A 22,053-nucleotide genomic window follows, 5' to 3' on the forward strand; every position below is an offset into this window, starting at 1 on the left:
TAATAGAAATAGATCAAACTGAATTTTTCAAATAGTAAAACATTTCGAACTGAATTACACATGAAAAAGTTAAAATGTAAACAAACTCACATTTTGATCATTACAATTATTAACTTAAGTTGAATGACCAACGTATATATTTATAATAATTTATCTATATTATTATTAGGCCTTAATTGATGACCCTACAATTTGTCCTGATTTCACCAACAGCACCAGCATCTAGTGGAATGCTACCCATTTTAACAATTGCAGCCTTAAATTTATTGACCCATTGAGCTTGGTTATTGGCATTGGCGCTTAAACCGGCGGCCGTGGCGGGGTTGGTTCTGAGGGTCCAGTCCGAGGTGAACAACCCTTTGTTAACTAGTACACTTGAGTAGTATTTATTATCAAAGACAGTTGGGGTGACCGGATCCATGTTGACAACTGACGATGTAGACGTACTTGCTTTGGGGCACGCGGCTTGAAGTTGTGGGACGTAGCTCGGGTTTAAGGCTGGGTCGGGTTTGTTGGTCCCGTTGAAGTTGTAAATTCTATCATCGACATTTGTCAGTATTGTGCAATGTGACACTCCTATGGTATGTGCTCCTGTTACAAGTATAAATAACGTTTTTATAGCCAGAATATATAAAAAAAAAAAAAAAAAAAAAAATTGTTTTAGAACGAGTATATTTTGCTAGATCTTTACAACCTCGTATTCAATTGATTTTGATTTCTTTTGCAATTATTGGTACTCGTATAACTTATTGTAATTAATGAAATATTGTCAGTTGTCGATTTATGTACTTCTTTTATTTGTCTCATTCATCTGTTTACTATTTTTATTCTTTGTAATCAATATTTTGATTAAAGGTAAATAAATAGATGAGACGGTAAAAGTAAGAGCTAATTAATACCTGAAAGAGTGACCATTTCATCCTGAGTAAGTCCTTTGGACGTGAAAAGATTGGTAAGTTGACCAACATTATTTGCAGGTGAAGGAATGTTTGCCAACACCTCTGAAGATTTAGAAATTCTACCATCCTTTCTACCAGATGGAACGGAATAAGCTGGACCTTTAACCTGTATAAGACGGAACGTGATATTTTAGGAATTATGATGGCACGGAGATTCAGTACCAGCTGGTGCCTGGTGATGACATTTCATGCAAATTAATTATATAATGGAATGTGTTAAAAGTATATATATATATATATATATATATATATATATATATATATATATAGTTGCTTACCAAAGCAATACTGTCTCTAGCAGCAAAAGCTAATATATCAGCACATGAAACGATCCCTTTGCATTGCGCTTCAAGGGCAGCCTTTGCAGCGTCGATCACTTCAAACCCTCTTAGACTAGGGTTGTTAACTATGGAATCTTTTTCCGCTTGGTTACCAGGAGTCGAGTCTATGAGAACTGAACCATCACAACCCTGTAAATAAAAAAAAAAGTGTACTTTTCAGTTTTCAACTATGTTTAGAAAAGTAAGTAATATATTTATACAGGGACAGGTGCGATGTAACATTTAGAATAATAATGTCGGCAAAAAACAAATATATACAGTATTATACATGACGATGACTTACATGAATAAAGCAGTCATGAAAGTGCATTCGAACAAGACCAGGGGCGATGCCAGGACTCGACCCAAATGCTTTGGTAACTTGTTGTTTAACAATGGTTTCAGCTGATGGACATGTTTTGCTATAGAAACCTACTTGAAGTTGTGCTTCAAAACAAGAGAAAATTGAAAGCAAAACAAGAAGAGCAATAGAACAATTTCTTTGCATTTTTGAATTCATTTTTAATTACTCTTCTCAAGTTATTTTTAGTAGTTTGTAGGAACATGCACACTATGGCCATCCTTTTATAGCAAAAGATAAAGGACACGTACAATAATTTTAGAGGTGTGTGATAGACACACGTTAAGGTACTAGTAGATAATTAATAAACTAAAGTAATTAGATAAGCTAGTATGAGATTATTCTAATGTAATAACACGATTCAATTAAGTTCGAGTAGTACTAGTATCAATGTTAAAATTAATGAGGACGGGATGATCAGTAGAGGATTTTAGTTATGTCAGAAGGGTGCTTGATTCCCGCTAATCCTTTATTTCCATCCATACTCATTTTAGGGAAGCTATTATCAGCGGTCAGTTGGCACGGTGATTGACGTAAATATTCACACAAAAGATTAAATGTTTAAATTTTAATTTGGACCCGTTTATTTTTATTTCGATATCTACCACCACTTATACTCTATCTAACTCAAATGCAGATTAAACCGAATGCGATACAAACAAAATAATAGCCTCGAGTGATATATTCTTTAGGATTATACCATACCATATTAGCATCATAGTATGCATGGGGCGCGGTGTTACATCAACGTTGCTGTAATTTCCTTTGACCAAGTCATATTTGGGATAGAAACAAAGGAAACTTTGAATTGTATAGAATATAGATAGCAACTTGTCTACCTAATTGATTTGTATATAATTACTCTCTTAAAACATGAAGCATTCATCTTAACATTAATACGGTTTAAATATTATAGTAAATGTTCTGAGTGGCCGTCTCTTATTACATTAACGAGAGACAATCAATAACTAAAAAATGATAGTTATTTGCTTATCAGATAGGTCTCTTACTATCATTAATAAAAATTTATACATTTTTTCATTTTATTCATATTATTTAATTTGTTTTAAATTTAAGACGGATATACTTAATTATGATAACTACGTAAATTATTAAGTGAGGATGTGCATTATGCTTTAATTTTATTTAATTAGAACCATAGAAGATCAACAAGTCTACTTTTATTGACTTAATAATAGACTTTGTATTACGGAGTACAAGACAATGATGGTGGTTGGATAGAGGGGTATACATATGGGTCCTATGTTAGCCAATGCGTTGAATTTTAGTCTTTATATATTTGCATATCATTCTAGGACATGTCATGCATGTAATTATCCAAATTTAATTACTAAATTGATGATAACCGTGAGTGTGTATGATTTAGACACATATTCATATTTAAGTCGAGACTATCTGTCTCAAATTTAAAATGAGTTAAGTTTATTAGGATAAATTGATGAGACAAAAGAAAAGTTCATAGAGTTATACAGACTATCAAAACAATTGTTTATCCTACAAATTTAATTGAGAGCATGTTTTTTTCTTTTCTTAAGGTAGATACTGTCGTTTTAAGAGAAACGACTTATGATTATTAGATAGGAGAAGGTCATTTGTCTTAATCTCAATTAATTGGAGATAAATCTTGCACAATTTGAGGGATATTATAGTAGCAAGTGATGATGAGTTGTGACTTGTGAATGAATGCCTTGTGGTGGTGGCTAAGGGAGTAGGGTCACTCACATAGTCACATTCAATAATAATTTTGAAATTTTCTAGTGAAAAAAGTTATTCAAAGATTTTAATTAGGATAGTAGCAAAATAATAATTAAGTCGGTTCGTGATTAGTATTCCGTATAACTTATGGACAGGAATAGAAAAATATGTTTAGTGTCTAAAAATAGCAATCGTTTAATCTTAATCTGATATTAGCATACACTTAACTGATTATGCTAATTAAAACGTGCCGGTCAATTTTCTAATAAAATTTGTTTTTTTGCTTAAAGTAATAATTCGCTGATTATTAAATAAGGCCATAGTAAAACATATATAAAATATATGCCAAATTTTCTACGCCATTTACCGAACACGGCCAATATTCGATTACAAGATTGTAACACCCCAATCCAAACCAAGGGACGGGAGCGGCCACTCACAGTAGCTCGTTGGGCTGCGTACACATGACCCACAGATCAACACGGGTCCTTTCCAGCATATTTCGTGCTCACTCATGCGCATCCTGGGAACCTTCCCAAAAAGTCACTCATCCTAAGACTACTCTCAACCAAGTACGTTTAACTATGGAGTTCTTTCGTGTGGATAACTAGAAAAGAAAGTACACTCTTATCTGAATAAAGTATTCGATTTAGTAGAGTATTAGAAAGATAACCTTCCAAAGACAATAGAAGAGTTATTTAAACATAAATAAATTAAGTAAAAACAGTCACGGGTGTATACAATTGTACAATTGCACACTAGTGGTTCTCAACTCGAAGGAGACTAAGCTAGTCGTGACAAAATATTAATAATCGAAATTCAAACATGGGCTGCTATAGTTTTTTGTCTAGAGTACAATCTTTTACATAAAATAAATTATTCTGACTTTTCTTTTTGGACGTATATGCATGGAAGCATGATTTCAATAATATTCGCGCAATCATATATGCGAGTAATTCGTAGCAATAATCATGGGTTCATGGTCGACACACAGTCACCTTTTGTTGAAAATGAATAACTATACTTGTTAATTATGGGCTTATGGCTCCACTTTTTTTGGAATTGTTGTTTATTTTGTTTTTATGTAATTTTGAAAAAAATGTTTAGTAGTCGAATAACGGCGGATTTTGACTAAAAAATTCGACAGATAAGGTTTAAATCTTTTACTAATATAGCGATGGCTATGAATTATGACAGTCGTTAGATCGTGGATGAATCTTATGTATATACAAATTAATAATACGGATTAAGGGTTAGACATATGCTAACCCTTTTAAAATCGTAGCCTGACTAGAAATATAGAAATATAAATCTACTTAATCTAACAAATACGGAGTATCCACTATGATGATTTATTTTGGAAATATTTTACTTTGTTGTCCGAAAAATAATCTTATTTTGGTATTCCAATGACATTTAAAATTTAACATTTTCACTTTAGTTTCCTGATTATGAAAAAAAATTAATTAATTATTGTTTGATACTACGGAGTACTTGCTAATTATTACACATGAAATAATAAGTAACAACATTTGGTAGCAAAACTTGGTTGTTTATATCGTTTGTTAATAGACTATACCACCAGTTCTAGTACAACTGATGGTGTAAATTCGGAGCTTTTATAATAAAGTTTTCGATTTTTTATTTGAATAATCCGAGTTATACCATAAAGTTCTGAACTCATCAACTTAAACATAAAAAAAAAAAAAAGCTCAACAAAAAATACACATGAAGCCAGTTAGATATAAGTTTGTTGTACGATGCTATTATTCCACTGGAGGTATAGTGTTATTTTTGTTATATCGTAAACAAACCTCTATACCTCTACTAATGTATAAGGTTATATCACAAACAAACCTCTACTTATGTCAGGGATCAAGGTTATAATTTCGAGCTAATGTCAAGTTATCTTTCAAATCAAGTCAGCTAACGAATCAATTTCGGGTTATTTTCGAATTGGATTGGGCCGAGATCGAGTCGAAATAGACGTTAGGCTGAGTTGGGTTACGAGTCATCTCAAGTCATGTCAGGTTTGATTTCGGGTCTACCTTTATCAAATTTTGTCAACTTATGATGAACGAGTTAAGTCAGGTCAATTTGTAACATTTTTCGGTTTTATCAAAATCGAATTTAATCGGGTTTTGATTTGGATATTCGAGTTGGGTCAAACTTGTCAACTCTTCCTAAAACAGTATATGAACAATCCCATAAGGCCATAAACACCGATCTTCCCCAGTGAGGTCTTAAACCTTTCATTTAATTTTCAGGCCCAACCATACTTTAATAGGCCCAAACAAGGGCCAATCCATTTGATGAGGTCCAATTAAAAATGGGCTCCTGGGCATTAAGAAGCACACTCATCATAAGTTCATATGCGACGATTAGTCTCCGGCAAGACGGTTTTACACAAATCTCATACGGAGTATAAGACGAGTAGATGACCACAGACAATTATTTTTTTTTTTTTTTTTTTTTTTTTGGTACATACCTTAGACAATTATTTGTGATAGCTTATAAAAAGTAAAAAAAAAATTGTAGTTTTTTACTCGTATCCTTCTATTATTTCATTTTCTCACTAAGATCCTTTCTTTCTTCAAAAAGAAAATTAACAACTAGTCATAGTTCTTGAATACGTATAAAGAAAACATTATTTTTTTTTAATTTGATTGTCTTTATAATATCTTCAATTTAAAAAAAAAAATATATTGTATTCTGAACTCACAGTCACGAGTTTTGAATCAAAACTATTTAACGGAATAAACTTTGACAATAAAAACTGATAGTTACAAATTCCGAAAACGGTAGTCTTTTTTTTTTTTTTTTTTTTCATATTCACTTCCCTAAAGTTCCCTTACAATATCTTTGATGTAGAAACATATACTATACCAATTTATAAACATGTGGCAAACGCCAAGTAGTTACTCCTAGAGCTGATCAAGTCCGGCCTGACCCGTTTGGCCCAGCCCGCTAAAATAGCGGGCTTGGACGAGAGAAAAAAACGGTTAACGGACCATAAAACTAGGTCTGCTAGAATAAATAGATGGGCTTGTACTAAATAAAACAGTCCATGGACAGCCCGCTGGGCTTGCTATTAAAAATAATGACTTTATGTACAATTTGAGCCCACAAATATTGGTCCATAATTATATAAATCTTACAATATCAAGAAAAGAAACATCACAAGTCCTCAAACCCTAAGGCGTTATGTTCATCTCATTCAATTATAGCTTCAATGGTGTTCCGGAACAGAATAACTGACCTGATAGTGTTGTGTTGTTCAAAGTACTAATGTTACATATTCCAAACAATGCTTTGATAGAACACAAATTCTTGTTTGTGACGGCACATATCCGTCACTCTTGAGTGACGGATACCATTTTACCTCATAAAGTATCCACTTTTTCTCTCTCTGCACACTATTTATGTGGTCCCCTTTCTCCACTAACCCATTTTGTTACCATTTTAACTCACAAAATATCCGCTACAAATGGTAACCCGTCACAAGGGAGACCAATTGTTGATAGAAAACGAATAACAATATTTCACATATTCACTAGGTTCTTCCTGTTGGAATATAAATCTACTTGTTAGTCCCACATCGGTGAAAAAGAGAGAGATTGTCTATCTTATAAGGCCTAGGGGTGTTTCTCCCATTGCCAATTGGTTTTGGGAGATAAGAGCATTCTTGGGCTTGTAAGTTAGACTTCTCTCCTTCACCGCGGGTAAGGTCAGACCCATCTCGTGTTTATTACTTCCAAATTGTTTTCTTAGTAGAATTTAATGTATAGTTATACGTGGATGTAAATGAAAGTAAGGGAGGGAATGATAGACAAATAAGAAAGTGAAAGTTTTTTGTAAATTTGCCGTTTTAGAAATTATAGAAGATTTTAGAGAATAGGAGGGAGGAGTAGTTACTCATAAATTGGTTTCAATATAAGTAGTGATGAAATCATCCTTAATCAATTAATCAAGTCACTTTTTGTTTATATATTTGTAATATTTCTACTAGTTTTATACCCGTGCAGAATTGCACGGGATTGAATATAGTGTTAATTACCTAGCGAAATATTTAAATGGTGAAAATAAAATTGCACATAATTGTAAAATTTAAAATATTAACTAATAAATATCATTAAATAAAAGTAAAGTTACAAATATTGGTAGATGATCTCTCATTTAATTGTAAAATTTAAAATATTAATTAATAAATATCATTAAATAAAAGTTAAGTTACAAATATTGGTAGATGATCTCTCCTTTGTTAGACGAAATTGGGTTGTAGACCTTATTACTCACTAATTTAGACTTGGCAAAATCAACTCGGGCCTGACCCGAGACCCGAAATCAACCCGAATCACGCACCAAACCCGAATCGACCCGACCCTAAAATGACCCGACCTTTCATGGACCTGTAACAGACCCGACCCGAAACCACTCAACACCACTGACCCGAAAGACTTGAAATGCCTTTTTTTCTCTCTTAATCATTGACTCGAAAATGTTACGACCCGAAACAACTCGACCCGCTTGACCCGAAACAGACTTGACCAAAAACCCTGAAACAGACTCGTAACCCGAAATGACCTAACCCGAACTAAATACTTGTTTAAATTGGCCCAAATGAATACTTCCTAAATACTTGTTTAAATTGGCCCAAAAAAGCTTACACCCTTTGACCCAAATTTTATCAAGTACTCTAATTCCGTCCAACGTATGAATATATCAAAAGTACTTTATAATCTTCCTAACAAAGAAAAATCCTAAATATTCGTCAAAACTTGTCATCTTCAAATATACCTTCTTTTGTACCCCATCTCAGATTTAAGCCATCATCATTAATCATTATCAAATTTATGATCATCACATAATTTAAATCTATGCTAAACCAAAATTATCACCATCCATTTCACCGTTTTGCTCTTTTGATCTCTTCACTCATCCATTTGTGCTCCTCCATTATACTATAATTAATTAATTTGTGATTGTAAAGACAATTCATCTTGGTTCCGACTAAATTCCTAAATTAATTAAATTGTTTTCTATCCATCACTTTCAGAATTAAATTTCATTCATAGGGTGAGTTAGATTTTCTCTGCTACTCATTTTGATTTATTGTTTTTCTTATTTACTTGTGTTTTTCGATTTTGGTTTTTGTGGGTTTTTGATTTTGATTAATGTAGCCATGTTGGTCGCAAAACCAATGTGATCCTTTATTTTTTTTCTCGATGATTCATTTATGAATCGTTTATACTCATATAATTTTTTTATAGTTTTTTAAAAAAAAAACTGGTTTTTTATTTTTATTTTTCATAATATTTTTTCTCTCATCAAAATTAATTTTTTTTTATAAACTACAAAAAATAAAAGTACTACTCGTACAATCTTTTTTTTTTCCATTTGTAAATTGGTATTGTATTGGGTTAACTAAATTGTGTCAATTAAATGTAAAGCAAATTTAAAATCTGAAATTATTGGAGAGAGACTAATTAAATACCTTCAAAGAAGGTGGTGATCCCTACAAAAAAAAAAAGCAATACTTAATCTCTGAAATCAAGGGACCAATAGAAATGCAAAGAAGGCTTCAGCTTTTATAGTAAGGGGATGGCTAATTTGAATCTGGTAACTTTGTTTTTTTTTTTTAATTAATTGGAACATACCTACTTCGATTTAGCTATATAGCTGCTGGAGTCTTGGTTGTAGACGATGAGGAAGAATTTTTTATGTTTGTATGAGAACATTTATATTTTACTAAACAAAATCTCATTGAAGACGGTCGATATTCGTCACAAGCTTGTGACGGATACCGTTTCCTCTCACAAAATACCTATTGTCCCTTCTCCCTTTTTGTGAGAGGTCACAAGCTTGTGACGGGATTAGCCCGTCACAAGCAAGACTAGCTGATTTTACTAAGTGTAAGTTTTTAAAGACAATTGCTAAGTTTTTGCGGGATGTAGCAATTACGAAGTTTTGTTTTAGTAGAAACACTAATTTTTGTATTTAGTTTTAGTCCGGTCCGGCCCTCTTTCTTGAGGTGGACGGGTACGGACAATAAAAACTGGTCCGCTTAGCGGGCAAGGGCTGCGAAATTAGGCCCGTCAGACACTTTTTTAGTGGTTAGGCCCGGTCCGTGTTCGGCCTAATGTCACGGTTGGCTTTCCGTACAACCGAGGTTCATGTGCTGGGAGCGCTTCAAGGCTCAAAGGATCAATCTTCAAGGAAGAATCTAGAAGATTAGAGAAGTATCCAGAAATGTCTAGAAGTTTCTAGAAGATAGTAGAGTCAACTAGAATATTCTAGAAGGGTCCGGAATATTCTAGAATAGTGTAGAGTAATCTAGAGTATTCTAGAAGTGTCTAGAAGGGTCCAGAATGTTCTAGTAGGTACTAGAACATTCATGTACATGGTAGAGATATCTAGTAGTGTCTGGAACATTCCGGAAGTTTCTGGGGTTGTGATGTCCAGAGCATTCCAGAAGGTTCCGCTTCTAGAGAGTTCCATAGGAGTAGTATAAATAGGGGTAAGGGGCATCATTTGCCAACCATCCTACCAAACACACACACACACCAAACATTGTATCCAAGTCTTGTAATTCTCTTAAATATTCAAGTGTAACATAAGTAACCTTTCCACACTTAGTGTCTAGCCTTCTTAGCCGACATTTATCCTTTATAACACTTATAATATTCCGCTGCAAAGGGGTTGCCTGGCTTAGCTTGCGAAGGGGTGCGAGTTAAGTGGCACACGAGCTTGGTTTTCTAGCGTTAAAGTAACCAAGGCGTGACAAGCCCACTTTTGATCACCTCTACACTTACTCCTAAACCTTACAAAATTGACCGACCCGAATAACCTGAGTCATATCCAAAGTGAGGATCGAGATCTGACTCAAAACTCGAATTGACCCCTTCCCATTCAACCCGGCCTAAATATTTATTCAATTAGTCTTGCAGAAGACGGGTCGGAGCAAGTGACGGATAATGTCACTCACAAAACGGATAGGAGGGACAAGGTGGGGGCACCCCCATGTGCTTCCCTCTCTCCTCTATTTGGGTCATTTGTGAGGGAAAATGGTATCCATCACTTAAAAATGACCTGAATTCGAAACAACTTGATCCGCTGAATTCTTGCAAACCCGAACAACCACAACTCAAATTAACCTAACCCGATCTCGATGGTGACCCTCTAGTCAAAGTTTCTTCCTGAAAAAAAGATTGGAGTATAAATGAAAAAATCACTAGAAGAGAGACGGTAAGAAACACTAAGCCTTGAAGAATCCATTAATGGCGGGAAATTCATCAATGGAGCACAACAAAGCAGAGACATTAACGTCCCAACTCTTTCGCTTCCAAACGCCTTTTCCGCTTCCTCGTTAGTCCTCATCGCCTTTCTTCCTTTCCGTAATCATTTATTTACCTTTGATTAAAAAAAACCCGATTAGAAAAAACAATTAACTGGGACGGGGCCAGACAATTCAAAAATTGAGAGATCGTCTTTCAGGAGAACCGGCTCCATTTTATTTAATTTATTTACTTGATTGCGTTAATATTTTGTCTGAATAAAATACTCCTCGATAAAAAAGTATACAAATGATTGAGACGGTTTGTGATCGCAGATGTCGATAGCATCGGATACGAGGGTGTTTACCGCGATAAGTTTTGATAGAGCAGCTAAGATGAGAACTTGACAAGGAAATGTCATCGGGATTGGGGAAGAGTCGCAATGTCACATGATGCCATGATGGTAGTAAATTTGTAAAAATAAATAATTTTGAGGACAATTTGACAAAGAATAAAATACAATGACACTACTGATGTTTATTTTTTAATGTTGAATTTTGTTTTTCGAATAAATAAAGTTAAAATATTTGTGAACTTTTTTTCTATAAAAAAGGAATATTTATCATCCACAAAATCTCATTGAAGACGACACGTATCCGTCAATTTGGAGTGACGGATACCATTTCCTCTCACAAATGACCCAATTAGATGAGAGAGAGAAGCACATGGGGGTGCCCTCACCTTGTCCCCATTATCCGTTTTGTGAGTGGCATTACCCGTCACTTGCTCCGACCCGGCTTCAGCAAGACTAATTGTTTATCATCATGAATCTAAATGTTCAAAAAAAACATAATAAACTATCCATAAAAAAAAAAACATAATAAAATATATAACTGTTTTTTTTCCTCCTACATTTCTTATTGCAAGAAAATGTGGCAACGTGCATTCCATAAATTCCTTATCCGGAGCAATTTATTTACGCTTAATGACAAAAAAATATACTCCCTCCTATTCACAATAAACCTCACATTTCATTTTGGCACAAATATTAAGGAAACACACTACCCCACCATATAATTAAATTTGAACCACACAAATACACTACCCCACCATACAATTAAATTTGGACCACACAAACACTTACCAAAAAAAAGGAAATAGGGAAGTTATTGTGAATAGACGGAAAAGGAAATAGAGAAGTTTATTGTGAATAGGAGAGAGTATATATGATGCACGTTGTTTATGTACGAGTGTAGGGCTATCCTCTCTTTGATATTCAATGTAAATGTCCATTCATAGCAGTGTCAGTTGCTTTCGAAGCATTCAATAATTGTACCCATATTCGATATAAAAAATTAAAGAAAATATTTGTAATCTCACTGTATTTTCTTTTAAAGCAAATTGTAATCAAAATTATTGTTTTTTAACCAATTCATTATTGAGTTATTTTACAAAATACTCAAAATTATAAGTGGTCTTCACATAATAATCTTAACTTCGTATAAAACGTAGTATTAACTTTATGTTTTAATAATACACCTAGTGACTGGTTATCTATACATGAGGTCACTACGTAAATAAACACAGCCGAACTCAAATTTATGACGAATCCATAAAAAAATATAATAAAATATACTCCCTCCTATTCACTATATTTTTCCCCTTTCCTTTTTGCACAAGAAATAAGAAAGTGATCTTGGACCACACAAAACACACTACCCCACATGTAATTTAATTTGGACCACACAAATCAACCCAAAAAAAGAAATAGGGAAGAAAACCCGAATAATCCGAATAAGGAAATAGGGAAGAAAATGGTGAATAGGAGGGAGTATAACTATTTTTAGGGAGTATAACTATTTTTTTTTTCTCTTACATTATTTTTTATTGCAAGAAAACGTGGCAACGTGCATTCCATGCATTCCTTATCCGGAGCACTTTGTTTACGCTTAATGACAATATATACTTCGTATATAAGCTCATCAATCGAAATTATTGTACGACGTTGTAAATGTCCATTCACAACAGTATCAGTTGCTTTCAAAGCATTCAATAATTATACTCATATTTATTATAAAAAATTAAAGGAAAATAATTGTAATCTCACTGTATTTTCTTTTAAATCAAATTGTCATCGAAATTATTGTTTTTTTAACAAATTCATTATTGAGTTATTTTACAAGAATACTCAAAATTATAAGTGGCCTTCTTATAATAATCTTAACTTCGTTTAACTCAAGTGTATGTTCGTGTGTGTGCATGTGTCCGTGTCCTTCTTGTTGTCTTCTCGTTATTTCATTTGAATAAAACTAATGTTTTTATTATGTGTGCCCTCTCGGGAACTCTACTTGTAATATATGTTGTAAGATATTTCAATAAATCAAATAAGTATTATATTAACAAGTGTATGTTCGTGTGTGTGTGTCTTTGTCCGTGTCTGTGTCTGTGTCCTTGTTGTCGTCTCCTCGTTATTTCATTTGAATAAAAGTAATGTTTTTATTATGTGTGCTCTCTCGGGAACTCTACTTGTAATATCTGCATGATGCAAATCACCCACAAAACAAGAACTTTGTCGTTGGAAATTAATCACGTGCGCGGTCATAGTGGCGGAGCCAGGATTTTAACTTGGGGGTTGGGGGATGAATAATAATATAAGGTATACTCGAAAAAAATTCAAAAAATATAACTAAAAATTTTGAAAATCAAGAGCTTAATGAGTCAAGCCGATCAAATGTTGGCTCGGCTCGAAAAGCTCGTGAGCGGCTCAAACTTGTATAATTAGATGAGATATTACTCATATTTTATAAAATTATTTTGTCATGATTATATATTTGTATCACACATATCAAAAATGTCTTATTGATTTTCCAATATTTGTATATAAAAATTTCGAGCCTTGTTATTGAACATATCGAGAGAGAAAAGACGACAATTCAACAATTATATAGCCTCGAATTTAGCTCGAGCCTCGTGCTCGCATTAAAGTTTGCAAGCTTGACAACGAGTACAATTTTTTCAAGCTCGGGTAAACTCGAGATCGGCTCAAATTCGAGTTTTACTTTATGAGCAGAAGCCGAGCAAGGCCAAACTCGGACTCAGCTCGGCTCGTTAACAACCCCTACTTCCAACTCATTTTGATAATTCCATAACCATATACAGCTAAGAAAATCATTATCATAACCTAACTATACATATCGATACGAGTTGTTTGGCTATAATACAATTACGATGGGCAAAAAAGACAGGCCCATCAAAATATTTAGGGAAATTCTATGGTGTATCCCTGAGTTTTCGGTTTTCTATGTTGTACTCCTCCTTATTTTTTAATTCTACATTATACCCCTAAACTTCTTACTTATTTCTCCATCATAACCTCGTTTAACTTTCCATTAACTTTATCACTATTAAATACCGTACTTTGACATTTATTCTGACTTATTAATATTGTATCACCATTCTATATGAGAAACATCACAGGTCATTTTTAATAAACACCAACTACTATTAAAAACATCTTTTATGATTCATGACATGATCATGGAGACTTTTTGAACTTTTAGTTAGTTTCGTATACTATTTCTTGGACTAATGACTAATTCGGCGAACTTCTAAGTAAATGAGTAGATTATCGAGTAATTGAAATGATAAGTAGACGATTTAATAGGTCATTTAAGTAACTAAGGCCCTGTTCTTTTTTTTGATCAAATTGTCTCAATCAATTGAATCGAATCAACTTAATGGAGTCGAATCAATCAATCAATCGATCGATCTGAATCAATCAATCAATCAATCGAAATAAATAATAATAAAAAGATAATAATAATAATAATAATAATAAATATTATAATAAAAATAATACCAATAATAATAATAAATCTTATTATAATATTATTCATTAATAATAATAATAATAATAATATATTAATATAATCTAATAATAATAAACTAATAAGATATATAAAAAATAAAATATTAATATAATAATAAATATAGTAATAATAATAATAATATATTAGTAATATAAATGATAACATTATTAATAATAATATAATATATTAATAATAATAACTAAAAAATAAATAACAATAATATAATAATAATAATAATAATAATAATAATAATAATAAATATGTGATTAATAATATTAATAATAATAAGTATATTAATAAAATAATAAATATTAAATAATAACTTATTAATATAATAATATTAATAAATATGTTATGAATAATATTAATAATAATAAATATATTAATAAAATAATAAATATAATAATAATAAATGTATTAAATATAAATATAATAATATAAACAATACGAATTAATTATTAATAAATATAATAATAATAATAATAATAATAATAGTAAATACATTATTATAAAAATAATAATGATATCAATAAGAATAATAATAGTAATGTTGAAATAAACTAATATGAATCGAATCAATCGAATCAATCAATTGATTCAATCAATCAATCAATCAATTGAATCAATCGAATCAATCAATCAATCAATCAATGGAGCTGAATCAATCAATCAACTTATTAGAACTGAAATTAAGTCCAAAAGAACAGGGCCTAAGTTAGCAATGACAATAAATAAGGTCATGGTATAGACTAATGTATAGAGTTTAGGGGTATATCATAGAATATGAAAAAAGGAGGGGTACAACGTAGAAAACCGAAAACCACAGAAATACACGGTAGAATATCCCAAATATTTAATAATACGGGCTTTAGAAAAGTTAACATGGGGTGTTTTATATTATTATTGCAGTACAAAACATTTAACGTGCGTAACTATGGCCGGCCTGTTCGGTATATTAGGTCACGAAAGGATATATAACTAAAGTGTGAATGTATTTGTCTCTATCCTTGTTGGTAGTGAATTAGTGATAGTGTTTAGATTATTAAATACTCCCTCTATAATTTATTAGATGACGTTTTAGGCTAATACACACAAATTAAGGGCTTGCATTTATTCTACCTTTTTAGTATTTCTTTATTTTCATGTACATGAAAAACAGTGCATTGCTTACATGGTCTTTCCTTTCATTCATTCTATTGGCCAAAATGAAAGAGAGTTATGTAACCAAAGCATTGGGAATTGGAGAATTGTATAATGAAAGGCTACAAGGCCTAGGACGTCATCTATAAAGCAATAAACCAAAAAAGCTACAACGTCATATAATAAATTATGGAGGGAGTAATAACTAATGAGAAATAAATTAAATATGATTAGTTTCATAAAAATAGAGTAGTAATGAAGAATATAGTGTCGATCAATTGTTATTAATATCGTAGTAGAGATTATATTGTATCAAGACCTTTTTCACCTTTGATTTACAATTTTCATAGTATTAATTTAATTTATAAAATTAATTCAAGGCTTGCACTCTTTGTATGCATTGTGGCTTCATTTCTTCCTTTCAAGGCTTCTAACTCCTTCATTAAGGACTTGGAAAGTGAACCAAGTTCATGAGGTTTCATCCTTGAACATGGAACATAAGGAATATACAGATATACTCAATGCTACTAATTTTCTCATAGAGAAATTAGAATGCAACCATTTCAGAAAACAGAATGTTTTAGAAAGGATTATCCCAAGACTGACACAAAGGTGGAATTGTGTTATAACCTAACTCTAATACCAAATTGCAGTATAATGGTGGGAATTTCTTATAATTTGAGAGATTTAAAGTTGATCTTTGTATTCTTTCTTGTCTAAGTAAATGCTACTAATAATTATAAATTATTAGTAACAACATTTGGTAGCAAAAGTTGGTTGTTTATATCGTTTGTTAGACTATAGCACCAGTTCTAATACAACTGATGGTGTAGAAACTGAGCTTTATAATAAAATTTTCGATTTTTATTTTCAATAATCCGAGTTATACCATAAAGTTTTTAACTCATCAACTTAAACATTAAAAAAAAAAATAAGAAAACTCTGAAAAAATACACATAAGTCACTTAGATATAGGTTTGTTGTACATGCTAATATGTTATTGTACCACTAGAGGTATGCATATTATACCACTGGAGTTATAGTGTTATTTGTGTTATATTGTAAACAAACATCTATACCTCTACTAATGTATAAGGTTAGATCACAAACAAACCTCTACTTATGCCGGGAATCAAGGTTATATTTCGAGCGAATGTCGAGTTTATCTTTCAAATCAGGTCAGCTAACGAATCTATTTCGGGTTATTTTCGGATTGGATTGGGCCGAGATCGAGTCGAAACAGACATTAGGTTGGGTTGGGTCACGAGTCATCTCAAGTCTTGTCAGGTTTGGTTTCGAGTCTACCTTTATCAAATTTTGTCAGATTATGAGTCATCATCGAGTTGAGTCGGGTCAATTTGTAACATGTTTTGGTTTTATCAAATGGAATTTAATCGGGTTTGGATTTGGATGCTCGAGTTCGGTCAAACATGCCAACTCTTCCTAAAACACTATATGAACAATCCCGTAAACACCGATCTTCCCCAATGAGGCTAAAGAATTCTTGAACCTTTCATTCAATTTTTAGGCCCAACCATGCTTTAATAGGCCCAAACATGGGCCAATCAATTTGATGAGGTCCAGTTTAAAATGGGCTCCTGGGCTTTTTAAGAGGCACACACACTCATCAAGTCATCATAAGTTGATATGCGACCATTAGTCTCCGGCATGACGGTTTTACACAAATCTCATATAAGACGAGTAGATGACCTTAAACAATTATTTGTGTCATAGCTTTATAAAAAGTGATTATTTCGTATTTTCTCACTCGTATCTTTTTATTATTTCATTTTCTCACTAACATCCTCTCTTGAAAAAAAAAAAAATTTAACTAGTCATAGCTCTTCGATACGTATTAAGAAAACGGAATTTTTTTCAAATCGATCTTCTTCATGAAATCTTCAATTTGAAAAATTAAATACATTACTTTTCTAAACTTGCACTCAGGAGTTATGAATCAAAACTATTTGAAGGAATAAACTTTGCCAATAAAAACTAATGGTTACAAATTCCAAAAAAAAAAAAAAAAAAAAGTAATCTCTTTTTCCATATTCACTTCCCTTACCATTATCTTTGGATTTTCTTTTTGGGACTAACGAAACGTGCATTTAGTCACATTACAGTAAAGGGGATGAGAGTTTCGCATATGAGACCTATTGTCTACAATACCTCCGTCTTAACTCTTAACAATTATACTAAGACATTTTCGGTTACAATATCTTTGATTTAGAAACATATATACAGTTTTTTTTTTGGTGCTAAAGAGGGGCAAAGCCCCGATATGATTAACTGTTAGCTATTACACGAGGGATAGCTACCCCAAAAACGTCTTCCCAAAGGATCGTCCGCAACTCATTAATTAAAAGGGACATCTAAATAGTATAGGTAGGAATGGTACTTGAATTAATTCCTCGATTAGCTATATATACAAATTTATAAACATGTGATAAACGCCAAATAATTATTCCTAAACTTGACAAAATTGCCCAACCCAAACTCCCAAATTGCCCGAGTCGTACCTGAAGTTGTTGGAAGTAATGCAAAAGGCTAGTAATGTTGTCTAGATACATTGCATTGTAGAGAAGCTTTACATTACCTCGTAAGAGAATCTCTCCACTCTCACCACTAAATGCATGTTTATAGCCCCATTAACTCCATATTTATAATAGTGGTTATGCCTCTTTATAGTGCTAATTAATCACTATAAATATGAGAAGTATGTAGTCATTTGAGACACACATCTTCCATATATCTCTACTACTTCTCTATGATAATTTTGAGCATACCATATGAGTTTCAACTCCTAATGATTGAGTACACAACTTTTAGGAGTGTTGTGTGACCTTGGGGGACGACGCCTATATCGATTTGTACCGTAGTCGGGGCGATTTCGTTTCTCATTCAGTGGCCTTCATACCACGACACAACAACAAATATTCTCTAATTATATCTTCGCCCCTATAGTGATACTATATTTCCAACAATTGAGAAACGAAATCTTATCGCTATTATTGTTGTTGTGTTCATTATTTTTGTCATTGGAATTATTTCTATTGGCCAAAAATATTGTTCTTCGGGTATAAGAATCAAGCCGCGGAAGGTGAGACAGCAGTTTGGTATTTTGGCCATAACTCGGTCTCTAGACCTTTGTTTGAAGCGTGTAATATGGCGTTGGAAAGCTAAGAAGAAGGGCTACAACTTTGTAGTTGAAGCCGTTAACATATTCTGTCATTTAGCTTTCCTAAAATGGGCGGCAATGTCATGGTAGTGTGCTGGAAAGTTTATGAAGATTCATAAAAGAGTGGTATTATCTATAATTTTATTGCTCAATTCATTCTTGTGATTAAGGTATGTTCTCGTGAATCTCCTTTACAAATATTTATGATGATAAATATGAAGGTTTGGTCAAATTATATATGCCTTAATCGTTCATATGTTTAAGCTACTAATTTATTTGGTAATGTCTATAATCTTGGTAAAATTACTTGATAATTGATTTCGAGATTATGGGAATGAAATTGTTCCAAGATTTTGAATGACAAAGTAGCTAGAATGATTGAGTGACCAAGATATTGTTATTTATATAATATATTTATCAAACAAACTATTTCACACATTTGGATTGATTTTTTAGTTTTGATTATGAGATGAACTAAAATTGATATTTGAGTTATGAACCAAATGTGGGGGCTAAATATTTTGTTTTAAATTGATATAGTATCTTGGATATGTGTGACAAAAATTGGAAATGATTATTTGTCAAAGCTTCATAAAAGTAGATTATGGAGAACATAATTTGTCAATGATTATATGATATCTAAATGTTGAGACGATGAATGAATGAATAATGTGTATATTTTGTTTGAACGATTATGTTTGTCACTAATTTGTGGCGTGACAACATGTGGGGGAAGACGTTCAACTTATTTGATAAATTTATTCATCATGTTTAGAGTTGATATCTTATAATTTGTGAAGAGCATGTATATCTTTGATTGTGGGGGTGTAGAGAAAATGATAATCGCATGTTTTATACGTGGCTAATTCATCCAAAATTAGAAGTATTAATTTGTTGGATAATGGCTATGTCAATAAATAATGATTGCGTAAGGTTTAATTATTTATGTTACATTTTGCTTACATCATACTATATGAGATTATGATGATTGATTTTATGTTGGTAAGAAGTCATATTCTTTTTGTAAAATATTGTGGATTTGCAAAGAGTAAATATAAGTGAAACAATCATCGAGATTCGTTGTTTTCTAATATAAGAATGATGATGTATATAGAGCTTTTAGTAAATAATATGATTTTGGGTGCAAAATCACAAATACTACTGATAGTAGGAAATTTGTCGTCTACTTCCTACACCAAAACTATTTGTAAAACCCGAAAAAGCGTAGTATTTAGTCGGGGTCGAACTCAAGGACGGCGGGGGTTGCTACAAAGTTCGGTTAAGAGTCAAGTTTAATCAAAATTAAAAGAAAGGGTTTTGGTTATAATCACTAGAGCAAAGGACAAACAAGTTGATGATAATGAATACGGTTAATTAAAAGCTAGAGCTTTCGGGGTCATCAATATGGTTTGGGGGCAAACATGAAGATCAAAAAGGGTCAATGGTGAGAGATTAACCTAAGATGAAGAACCAATGTCTTGGCTATCTTAAAGGTGGCTACTAATTTTCATTAAGTATCACACCTCTCCTAAACAAACATCAAGACCCCCAAAAACTTTCATTCAAGGGAGAATTAAGCAACAATGAAAGAAAGACTAAAGCTTTCACTTGAGCAAATCAACAAACACCTTGAATGCATGGATAGGAAGGATAAAAAAATCACCAAAGACTAAAATATTCAAAGAATCATGCCCATAAACTCCATAAAGACTCCCCCTAAACCCTAGAAGGAATCTACTCACTCATGTTAAGGGAAATTATGCTAAATAGAGAAGAAAAGCAAACAACACAAGGAGGAGACATGATGAATGTTATAGCAATATCAAAAGACAAAGAAAATGTAAACAAAAGATAAACAAGTAAAAGAAAGGAGAGGAATTATACCAACAAAAGGAAAGATGAAAGCTTGATTGATTAATAAGAAGGAAAACCCTTCAAAATCCCCAATACAAACTTCAACAAACAAGTGTAAACAATTAACAATTACTAGAACTAACTAATTCTTGCTAAATATTAATAATAATTATTGAAAGATTTTAACTTGATTAAGGAGGTATTACAATAAATATGGAATGTTTTTTAGATCTAGGGTTCTGTGTACAAAGGGGTTTAAGAGAGGGTATTTATAGGTTCCACCAGGATTAGGACAGAAATTGGAAATGGGCTTTGAAACACGTATACGCACTCCCGGCCGGTCAACCGGCCGCCGGTGCTTTGGCCGGCTGGGAGATCTCTGGAATTTTGAACGAGTTTTGGAGGTCATCAGGTGTGCACGGCCGGTCAACCGGCCGCCGGTCCCTGACCGGCTGGGGCACCCTTGACTTCAATCTTGACTTTTGGCACTTGAGGGACTCCCGTAATAGCCGACCACGGTCATTTGACCGGCTGGGAGATTCCTGTAACTTTCTTCATTTCTCTTACTTCTTTAGCCCATATGTCTTCCCAGCCGGCTAGCCGGCCGCCGGGCCACCGGCTGGGGATGCTTCTTCCATACTTCTTCCTGCATTTCCTTATAAATGTACTCCCAGCCGGCTAGCCGGCTGCCGGCCTACCGGCTGAGGATACTCCTCAGCATAATTCCCTTCATCTTTCATGCATAGCCTAGAAATCCCGTCTTTCTAGCTTCGTTTCGCCCGTTCCCGCCTCAATTTCTGCAAGGGGGCCACAGTGTCATAATAAAGGGAATCGGGACTAGAAACGAGAGTAAAGGGGGTACAAAACCGCCTTAAATGGGGTCGAATATGCATGAAAATAGAGGGAAAAAGAGTGTAAAATGGTCCTATATCAAACCTCCCCACACTTGAACCTTACTCGTCCCCGAGTAAGTCCTCAACCAATTGCACAAAGCATTATTATGATAGATATGGAGAGTGGATGCACAATATAAGCATCACTCAACTAAACTACTACTTAAGCCGATCGAGTATTAGCGCACTCAACGCCCCTTCAACTCACAATTTGACACCCATGAGGGGAGAGTGCCCTATTGCAAGGCAAGTTGGGTCTTGCTACAAAACTTTTGACACATTCATCATGAAAGCACGTAATCAACAAATAGAATGCATCTAACGAAATGATCCACTTTCCTCATCTAAGTGGTCGGATTTTTCAAACAATAAAACATGGTCTCAGTCAGGAGTACCGTCTCAGAAGTGCCAATTGAGGTGCCAACCCCCTAATTGTGACAAAAGCAACCCTTGTGTGACCAATGCTCAAGAAACAAATTCAAGAGCGGG

At 33.1% G+C, this 22,053-nt stretch overlaps 1 protein-coding gene and 1 long non-coding RNA gene across 2 annotated transcripts; one reads left to right on the forward strand and one right to left on the reverse strand.

Moving 5' to 3' along the window:
* On the reverse strand, positions 1 to 1,844 carry LOC141610711 (peroxidase 5-like). Its single transcript, XM_074428931.1, has 4 exons — positions 1,584 to 1,844; positions 1,238 to 1,429; positions 900 to 1,065; positions 1 to 591 (listed from the first exon to the last, which is right to left on the reverse strand). The coding sequence occupies exons 1-4, from the start codon at positions 1,797 to 1,799 to the stop codon at positions 173 to 175; spliced, it is 993 nt and encodes a 330-aa protein (XP_074285032.1). The 5' UTR covers positions 1,800 to 1,844; the 3' UTR covers positions 1 to 172.
* Positions 1,845 to 9,712: 7,868 nt separating this feature from the next.
* LOC141610715 (uncharacterized) lies at positions 9,713 to 11,178 on the forward strand. Its single transcript, XR_012528393.1, has 2 exons — positions 9,713 to 10,721; positions 10,966 to 11,178. It is a non-coding gene; the product is annotated as an uncharacterized LOC141610715 (long non-coding RNA).
* The last annotated feature ends 10,875 nt before the right edge of the window (positions 11,179 to 22,053 follow it).

This window comes from Silene latifolia, chromosome 11 (genome assembly GCF_048544455.1).
Source record: "Silene latifolia isolate original U9 population chromosome 11, ASM4854445v1, whole genome shotgun sequence".
In the NCBI taxonomy this organism is placed as follows: Eukaryota; Viridiplantae; Streptophyta; class Magnoliopsida; order Caryophyllales; family Caryophyllaceae; genus Silene; species Silene latifolia.